The 9,919-nt window shown below is 44.9% G+C and overlaps 1 protein-coding gene across 1 annotated transcript; it reads right to left on the bottom strand.

Annotated features, from left to right (window-relative positions):
• Positions 1 to 988: 988 nt before the first annotated feature.
• SFRP2 (secreted frizzled related protein 2) lies at positions 989 to 9,634 on the bottom strand. The gene is made up of 3 exons (XM_059173544.1): positions 8,847 to 9,634; positions 6,099 to 6,179; positions 989 to 2,127 (listed from the first exon to the last, which is right to left on the bottom strand). The coding sequence occupies exons 1-3, from the start codon at positions 9,343 to 9,345 to the stop codon at positions 1,823 to 1,825; spliced, it is 885 nt and encodes a 294-aa protein (XP_059029527.1). The 5' UTR covers positions 9,346 to 9,634; the 3' UTR covers positions 989 to 1,822.
• Positions 9,635 to 9,919: the final 285 nt, after the last annotated feature.

Below are 9,919 nucleotides of genomic sequence, written 5' to 3' on the forward strand. Positions count from 1 at the left end.
CAGCACTTAGAACAGACAAGGCTTGTAGCAGATTCCCAATAAATATTTGCTAAATAGATAAGTGCTACCAGATTTCTGTACTCCAGTCCTAGGTGGAATAGAAGACAGAATTTGTTGTCTGAACGGCCTGAATTTCAGCCCTGGCTCTGCCTCTTAGGACCTGTCTGTCTAGCCTCTCTGAGCCTCAGTGTCCTCATGCACTTAACAGAATTTCTATGGAGGTTCCCACATAAAATAATGAAGCATTTGGATGGACATTTTGTGGCTGGACATCTGTCTGTCTCCTTCTCACCCTAATGCCAGTTCTTCACCGTCCCTTCCCTACCCTCTGCCTTACAGTAGATATCCTTCAAATCAAGGCTCTGTATCTAAGGGTTAGAGTTTAAGTGGAGATGGAACTGACATTCTTGCAATGGTTCTTTTCATTACAAAAATCTCAGGAGACAAGGGGCGCCTGGGAGGCTCAGTTGGTTGAGTCTGCCTTCGGCTCAGGTCATGATCCCAGGATCCTGGGATGGAGCCCTGCATTGGGCTCCCTGCTCCTTGGGGAACCTGCTTCTCCCTCTGCCTCTGCCTCTCTGTTTCCCATGAATAAATACAGTCTTAAAAAAAAAAAAAAAAAAACTCCAGAGATGAAGAAGAGCACAACTGTAAGGGTCATGAACCTCGGGTTTAGAGTAGTGTTGCCATATAGCTACAACTGAAATGTTAAGAAAGGACAAAAGCAAGAAAGTCCTTTGTGAAGCCTGCAAATCTGTTCCTCTTGGCAGGGTCTGCAGTGGTAAAATGTGTACGAGATCTGAGGCATGAGGTGACAGCCAGGTGGTGTGTGGTGGGGGCAGGAGTTCGGGGACACTTTCCTGAGTCACTTAAGATAGCAGATCCTTCAAACCACAGTGGGGTTGGGCCTCAGGACAGGGGAGGCGACCACTCTTGTATGAGGCCTTCCCATTTCCTTCCACTAAGAAGAAAAGACAGAAGACAGGCAGTAGGTAAAACAGGATGTAAAGTTTATATACAAGAATATAATGTTTATCTGAAATATTTACAGTGTTGGTTAAAGCAATATTTTTACAACTTTTTAAGGTCAACTACTATGTATATTACAGGTAAGCTACAATGGTTTAATTTGCAAAATTAAGTAAAAAAATGTTTTAAACAAAGCTTAAAGTACTCAGGTGAATTATAAAATCTGTCTGTTTTGCCCTTTAGCCAAAGAACTCCTGCTATGATGGTTAATGTGCTTTTGATGAATGGAAGTACTCTACCCAGAAATGCAGGATTTAAAATGACAGGTGAATTATTATAAGGCTTAGGTTCTCAGTCTCAGGGTGGAGCTGAGAGATGTCGAGATAACAGCCAGCTTTATCTCAAGGAGGTTTGTGACCCACAACAGTTGGGGCACATAGAAGAATGAAGCCATTTGCACGTTATGGCAACAACAGTGGAAAGTGAAAATCGGTTGACCCAAACCAAACAGAAAAACAGACAAAAAAAATCAGACCCAAGTCACAGTTGTACCTCTTCAAAACTAAAGTGAGCTATTTAAAAACTTCATAAAAATATTCATGATTTTATTAGTTTGAACATTTCTACAAGATCTGGGTGGGTTTTCCTGTATGTGAAAACAGCTATCCATGCCCAAGGCCTCCTAAGGCCGTGTAAGTCAGGAGAGGCTGGGGGTGCAAACGTGCAAAAAGGCAAGGGAAGCTGCTCCAGGCTGAGGCCTGGAGCCACAGGGCCTGTGCTTGGGAAATGAGAGCTGAGGACCCAGAGCAGAGAGGGTCTCCTGGGCACCCCCGGAGCTAGCCTGGGGGGCAGACTAGCACTGCAGCTTGCGGATGCTGCGGGAGATGCGCTTGAACTCCCTCTGCCCCTTCTGCCACCGCTTCACAGAGGTGATCACCAGCTCCCCACCCAGCTTCTGTCCCATGACCAGATAGGGCGCATTGATGTCGTTCATCTCCTCGCAGGTGCACTGCAAGCTGTCTTTGAGCCACAGCACCGATTTCTTCAGGTCCCTTTCAGACACACCATTCAGTTTGTAAATGGTCTTGCTCTTGGTCTCCAGGATGATTTTGGTATCTCTGTTGATGTAGGTTATCTCCTTCACTTTTATTTTCAGTGCTACGAAGACAAGAGGGGGTAGGATTATACCAGTTGTAAGAAGGGAATGCGTACAGAGTGGGAGCTCTCCTCACCTCACATGTTTGTGAGACTCGGCCTGGGGGAGGGAAGAAGAGCTTCCTGCAGCTAATGAGCCTGTCAAGGGCAGCAGCTGGCTTCATTTCTAAAGCCTCAAAGGGCTCGCCAGGCACCTTACTTCCAATCAGCCATCCTTCCAAAAATCTCTTTGCAAGACCCAATTAACTTTTCTTCCTCACCCTTGTGTTCTTGTGTTTCTATGTCCATTGCATGTGGTTTGCGCTCTCCTCAACAAATGACTTCCCCTATTGGAAACTAAAGCATGAAAAGAAATGCCTGACTCTTAGGTGAAATGTGATCCTTCTGTGGCCATAAACTTTAAACTCCATTTATTACGTTGGAGAGGTTTTTGGACAAACCTGTAAGGAAATTATATCACACAATCATTGTTTTCTAAAGAACAGACTACAGGGAAGGAGAATTGATCTTGCAGCAGCTGCATTTGATTTGGTAAAGCAACTGGGAGAAAAAATACCCAAAACTCTAAGAGCACAACATGTTTAGCTGTAAAAGTGTTTTTCTGAAGATCTCATTCTCATCTGCTATCATTTGCCTGTCTGTGGCCAAGGAGTTTACAGATCATATGTACCGTTTCCAAAATGGATAGCATTCACTAGAATGCTAAGACCAAAAGTAAGTGGTTGACTATAAAAGACACATTTTACAGTCATGAATAGTCTGCTTTGGGAAAGAAAACCCTACAAACATACATGCTGGAATTAAACTTCAAGAGTCCATGAAGGCAGGGAAAGGGTAGAATCTTAAGGTTGGAAAGGATCATCCCATTGAAATCTCTTGTTGATACACAAAGAATTTGGAAATCCAGAGAAGTTAGTGACTTACATGAGGTCACCCTGTTAGGTTGTGTCCTGGCTAAGTCTAGCTGTCAGAACGCTGGTTCCCACACCTCCTTGTCTAACACTGCTGTGGTCTCTTAAATTTTTGATCCTGTGTGGGACATGAACATGCCCAAGTGTGATGTAGCCTAAGACTCTTAATGACACTGACAGTGTTCGGTATAGATGGTGTGCGAATGGCACTTCCTGACTTTGATGAAGTTGGATGCATTATTTAAATTAGTCATAGAGGAAGAGGGTTTGTGTGTGTGTGTGTGTGTAACTGCTTTGGGGATCTCTCTCTCTCTGTCTGTCTCAGAAAGGGAATTTGATTTTAACCGTGGTTTTTCCAGCTGACCAGGAAATGACTGAAGCTCAACTCAATAAATCAAAGATGCTGTAATTTGGCCAATGATTGTTTTGTCTGACGTGCATCTAAACTGTAGTACTGAGTTCTCAGGGTTTATGGGACTTAAACCATGGAATAAGTCACATGGAGATGTCACCTGTTCCTGATGCCTCCGCATAAGGGCTAGGGTGGGAAGGTTATATGGTGGGAGAAGTGATGATATGTTACACACATAGAGCATGTGTGATAGAGCTCCTGGTCATATAAACATTCATAAGCTCCACACATGAGAAAAACGTTACTTTTAATCATGAGGAAGATTTGTTACTTATCTTTTCTTGTTACAAAATAACCAACTTTGCAAAAGCTCACCATGGGAAAACATTACCCATTTCCTCCCTGGATTTTCAGCTGGGGCCAAATATAGGGAATAAAAGCCCTAAAATAACTTTTCCTGCCCTGGAATATGTGAGTGGGGATGCAGGAGGTGGTAGGAGGCAAGGGGAGTGGTACTACTTGCTCCAACAGCAGGTTGCATGCACAGGGAAGCAGTTCTGGGCGATTCCTTCTGCACCAGTACTTTTACCATTGCAGTAAGGAGGCCTCTCACATTTTCCCTGTACTTCAGGAGTGCAGTGGGGGAAAGAGCATGATGCTTTCGTGGATGACTTAAGTTAATTATATTAGATTTCTATCCTTGTTCCTTCTACCTTTCCATTACTTTCCAAAGTAGAGAGGGAATATAGAATACTGCTTATAAACCAGGAGTATAAGATATAATTCCTACAATTCAGGTTCATTATCCCTTCTGAGACAAAACTAATGTGGGGGAAATAGAAAACAGAGCAGTAAGGTAATCTGTGTGCATGATACCTTAAATGAGATGATATTGATGTTCTTTTGAAAGGCTTTCTCCTCTAAGGAGAGAGAACAGTAGGGCGCACACACACACACACACACTTTTTTAGGGGCCTAGGTCATGATAGAGCATCCTTAGGAAGTGGGTCTTTTGTAAGGGAAGCCATAAAGCAAGTATTAATATGTGGGTGTGTGTGCACAAGCCCTAATTTCAATCATTTTAGAGCCCCATGACATCACTAACTTTTTCATGGAAAGTCGGGAGAGAGATCTGGATTAAATCTAGTGCAAAGGACATAAGCTGCCAGAAGAAAATGATATTTTATATAAACTTTAATGCACATTTTATTAAAATTATATTTTTCTATTTTCCCCTTAATCAAATCTTGTAGCATGGAAGCTCAGAAGTGTGTTTTGGTAAGGCTCTGGAGATTTGAGATTGCTGCTACCAGCATGCCTGGCCTTCTACTCCTTACAGTTGTGTATATTTAAATACAGACATTCGAAACCCTATCATCCCATTTGTAGTTCTTCCTGAGGGGATAGATTGGTTAGGACTTAGGAATGCCTCCTTTCTTTTTCCCTTCCTTGGCAGTGCGAAGTTTTTCCTAAAGCTATGGCTGTTCTAGGATCAGCTGAAGTTAAACCCAGGACACTTTTGGAAGAGAGCCAGGGTTTTAAGGAACAGTGATTGGATTGCTTCCAGAGTTTCAGGGACTTGATCTGGTCTGAGCTTGCTGGGATGGTAAGTTGTAAGGAGAGAGTGGAGAGGCAGCCCCAGCAGTGAGTGCTCAGGTGATTTCTCTTAGTTTCAAGGACTTTGTTCAGTACACAGAGATGTTAATATAGATCGGTTAGACTACATTATTGTTTGATAGAACAGGAACCTTACCTGCTTACCAGTTAAGTTCAGCCTTCTGCCTGAATACTTTTAAAGGATACCAGCCTCTCAAAAACATCAAAAGGCGTCAATTCTTGGAATGGGACATTCTTATGTCCCAGTGAATGTCTCGGTGAAGTCCATGGCCATTCCAAAGTTAGCATGGGTTCTGTGTCTAGCTCGGCTCCTGACCTCACCTTGGGGCCCTCAGGAGAGTGGAGAGGTGCTGATGAAGCTCTGTGTGGACAGTCTCCATTCCTCTTCCCTCTTAAATACTCTCTTAAGGGGAGTCACCTACACACTATGAACCTGGGTAACAAATCACACACATTATTGTCCCTAAGCTCTGTGTCATCATGTCACCTTTCATGTGTTTTGCCAATAGAAATTCCAAAACTGTATTTTGTTCTTCTTCTTAAATTTTAATACCTTGGATGTAGTCACTAGTCACATAGTCACTAGTGATGGGATGCAAAGGAGCAAAGTGTTATGGGCTATGAGTATGGTAAAAATATTTGATACTGGAGTAAATTTTTATTTTTGGCTGACTTAATGCCTTGAATTTGTTTTGTTGGGGCTAATATTTACATGTTTCTATTCCTGGTACTCACATCAAAGTGACTAAAAGAGAACTTGGCCAAAATTATGCTTATTGGCAAGAAAAAGACAAAATGAAAAATGTGCCATAGAAAATTCCTAATTTGAGTAATTCTCATTATTTGATTATTGCTTAACAGAACAATGAATCTCACCTAATAAGATACAACTCAGGGCAAGATAGTTACATAAGGAGACAACTAGGATAGAGTGAGTTAGAGGATTTTGGGAAAGATGAGCTATGATGGCATTTTACCCAGGTCTTACCCAGTAACATCTTAATGATTTGTTTTAAAGTTTTAAAATTTAAGTTTTACTGGTAAATAAAACTTTTGAATGTGAAATGTTTTGTTGGTGGAGGTGTATTACTTACCAAAATCATTTTTACAAAGAGTTTCCATTATGTCGTTGTCATCCTCATTTTTATTTTTGCAGGCTTCACATACCTTTGGAGCTACAAATGTGAAAAAATTAGTAAATTTGCTTAGAGGGGAAAAGCAGGTGGCGTTTATAAACAACTCAAAGGGGCTTATCCAGACAAGAGCAGCAATTGTAAGGTAACACCCCAGCTTCTGCCTCCTTTGAAAAGGCTTACTCAATCCTAAGAATGTCTTCCATGACTCCCGTTTTTTGGTGGGCAAAACAAGAATGCCTATAGTTGTGTTTAATAAATGACAAATTACCCCCCCCCCCCCAATGGTGTGGTGGGCAGAGTGTACAGAGGGTTTTGGTTCTTTAGCTCTTCCTTCCAACCCCTGAGACAAATTCTGTCTCTGAAAAATTGCTCTCAAAACCTCTCTGAAGAGAATACCCCAGAAGAAACTTGAGGGGTTTTGGTAAATCAGTTACCACAAAATATGCCCACAAGATTGTCTTTTTCAGTTGCATGGCACAAGTGCAGGTCAGGAGAGTTGTATCTTGGGGCGGTGGGGGGGGGGGTTCAAGATATTCTCAAGTCTGGACTAGAAGAAGTGGCTAGGGCTGTCTGGGTTACGTTGGGGCTCTTGCCTCTTTAGATACACACCTCAGCAACTGCGGCAAACTGCTCTCACGGGTTCCGTATTGCCCGTGGGCTTTCTGTCAAGTGTGTGGCTGAGTTAAGCTGCTTTTATTTCATTGTTATCTTCCTTCCTGGTGCAGGTTCTTCTTGCTCCTCTTTGTCCATTTCAGACTCTCAAAAACAATGCCCCCACCCCCAAATCAATAAACAGTGAACCAAACAAAAAACCCAAAGCTTTTTCTAAAGTGACCATAATTGAAGCAAACGATCCGTGGGGGTCTGACCAAATATAGGAATATGTGCTAGCATGACAATCAGAAAGCCTATTAAAGGCTCTTCTAAGAGTCTGATTTGGGTGGGGGGTGGGGGGGAAACATACTATTCCCTCTCTTGCATTTATAAATGTGCAAATGCTAGGTCTAAAATTTAGTTAAGGAGTGTCTGGGTGGCTCAGTTGGTTAAAAGTTTGCCTTCAGCTTGGGTAATGATCCTGGGGTTCTGGGATGGAGTTCCTCATGGGGCTCCCTGCTTAGCAGGGACCCTGCTTTTCCCTTTCCCACTCTCCCTGCTTGTGTGTGCTCTCTCTCCCTCTCTCTATCTCTATCAAATAAATAAAACATTTAAAAAATAAAAATAAAATTTAGGTAGATTTGATTTTCATTCACATGAAAGTGAATTTTCACAGAAAAAACTTTGTGACTTATGATATGAGATATGTATCAAATTAGAAAAATTGCAGAGCATAGTTTTGAAGACCATAAACTTTTATTTTGAAGGGGGAATATAGAGATTTGGAGAAACGTTTATAATGTTGGTGCTGATGGTGGAAAGAAATAAAAACAAAAGTAACACACATAAAACTGTCCTTAATTCCCCTCACTCAAACAAAATGAAACATTTCCAATTAGGAGCTCTAGGAATGTATATAAAATGTTACTAACCTGTATGGTTGGTCTGTGGTATATGTTGGACAAATGTTTGAAATATGCCAAACATTTGCAATAAATTAGAAATCTAACCAATAAGATGATTGCAAACTGGAGGTGCCTGCCAGGAAAGATTGCTAAACAACTGTGCATTTTCTTTAACCAATGATGGCTATAGGAAAACAATTAAAGATTGAAAGGGAGAGGCTGTAAGAGCCCTGCAAGGAATTAGGAAGCTCCCTTTCCATCTCAGGGGGACTGAATCACTTTAGACACATTGTGTATATTTTTTTTCAGGAAGAATATCAAGAACCCATGAGGTTTTCATTGCTTTGATGGTTGTTGTTTTTTTTTTTTTTTTTTTTTTGCACAGGAACTCCCCCTCTGTTTTCTAAAAACCTGGGAAACTATCTTTTGCACAAATTTTCGCCAGTTAATTAAAACCACTCCTAAGATATAAGCTGATTAGTGATAGAAAAATGATTCCTGGAGATTCCCTTTATGCCCCCTTCCTTAGATACCCGAGCAGTACAACCAGTGCTCAATTTTCAACATGCTCTGAGACAGTACGGCTTTTATTTCCAAAACCTAAGTCAGCAAAGAACTACAACAACAACAAAATGCCTTCCAGGACTGTCTGAGTGTTTTGGCTAACCTGCCTGTGAAGGAATGAATGTTTCGGTGCCTAGAATCCTGCCGGATGCTAAGAACGTGTTGCATGAGGCTGGGCGAGGAGCCTCTGGCCAGGGTGCTCACTACCCACTCCACACAGGACCATTTCCAGCGCTCTCAGAATTGTGGCACCAGGGCCAACATCTTTAAAAATAATTGCATATCTCTAAGGAAAAAACGCCGTTCAGTTCTTCGTTTCCTTCCTTCCTTCCTTCCTTTCCTTACCCTCCCAGCCCCCGCCTTTTTTTCTTTTAACTGTCTCTAAGAAAGCAACTGGTGTAACTTGGAAAGGATTAGGAGGCTTGGGCAGGGCAGGGGGCGGTGTGTGGTGTCTCAGATTTGTCCCGATGACACACGAGGGCTAGAAGGGCGTCTGCCCCTCCTGGGACTGGCACCTGTGGCGGGGACACATCAGGATGTGGGTGTGGGCCGCGTGATTCTCCCCCACAAGGCCGTTAGCGGAGCTGGGTGTGAACGGGGAAGTGAGGCGGGGCGAGGGGGGCGCATACGGGGAAAGGCTTACCTTCCTCGGTGGCCGGCAGAACGTGGTCGCTGCTAGCGAGGGGTATGCAGAGATCGTTGTCCTGGGGGAAACGGTCGCACTCGAGCATGTCCGGCCAGGGGAAGCCGAAGGCGGACATGACTGGAGCGCAGCGGTCCTTCACCTGCACGCAGAGAGAGTGGCACGGCTGGATGGTTTCGTCCAGGTCATCGAGGCAAACAGGGGCGAAGAGCGAGCACAGGAACTTCTTGGTGTCCGGGTGGCACTGCTTCATGACCAGCGGGATCCAGGCGCCCGCCTGCTCCAGCACCTCCTTCATGGTCTCGTGGCCCAGCAGGTTGGGCAGCCGCATGTTCTGGTACTCTATACCATGGCACAGCTGCAGGTTGGCCGGGATGGGCTTGCAGTTGCTGCGCTTGTAGGAGAAGTCGGGCTGGCCGAAGAAGAGCCCGCGCGCCGAGCCCAAGCAGCAGTGCGAGGCGAGGAAGAGCAGCAGCAGTGAGCCAGGGCCCTGCGGCATCGTGGGCGCGCGACCCCTTCGGGGCGGAGAGCGGAGCGGGGGAAGCGGGAGGCAGCCGGCGCTGAGGTCGTCCCGGCCAGATGGCTGTGCTCTGGGCGGCTCGGGGACCTGGAAAGCCGGCGATCGGGCGACGGGAGCGCGGAGACGCCTGGCGCAGGCAGGACTGCGCGGGAGAGACGCTGTCCGCTCGGCTTCGTGCGGCAAGCCAGAGCTCAGCTCCGGGGGGCTCCAACCCAGGGGGAGCAGAGTGAACTGCAGCTGGGGCCCAGCCAGAGTTTTCTTGGCCTTTTTTATGCAAATCTGGAGGGTGGGTGGGGGAGAAAGGGAGGAGCCAGGGGAGAGTAATCCGAGGAGGGTTGGTCACTACTCTTTTGGTCTGGTTTTCCGTTGAGAATGCCCCTCACGCGCTCCCTGGAAGGGAACTCTGCCCCCGCCTCCTTCAGATGCTGCTGATCGTGTGCTCCAGGATTATTTTAAACAACAAACAAACAAATAGACACGCCTGGCAGCTGCGCCCCACGGGTGGGCGTGCGGAGCGCGGGCTGCAGGAGATGGGGCTACCGCGGGGGACGCA

Source organism: Mustela lutreola, chromosome 1, assembly GCF_030435805.1.
Source record: "Mustela lutreola isolate mMusLut2 chromosome 1, mMusLut2.pri, whole genome shotgun sequence".
NCBI classification, from domain to species: domain Eukaryota; kingdom Metazoa; phylum Chordata; class Mammalia; order Carnivora; family Mustelidae; genus Mustela; species Mustela lutreola.

What these genes read in the sequence shown, in the direction of transcription:
- SFRP2 (XM_059173544.1), bottom strand. Translation starts at nt 9,345, where the DNA reads ATGCCGCAGGGCCCTGGCTCACTGCTGCTGCTCTTCCTCGCCTCGCAC. An exon ending in TCTGCCGGCCACCGAGGAAG is followed by an intron (nt 6,180 to 8,846) that starts GTAAGCCTTTCC and finishes TCACATTTGTAG; the next exon opens with CTCCAAAGGTATGTGAAGCC. An exon ending in TCTTTGTAAAAATGATTTTG is followed by an intron (nt 2,128 to 6,098) that starts GTAAGTAATACA and finishes TTGTCTTCGTAG; the next exon opens with CACTGAAAATAAAAGTGAAG.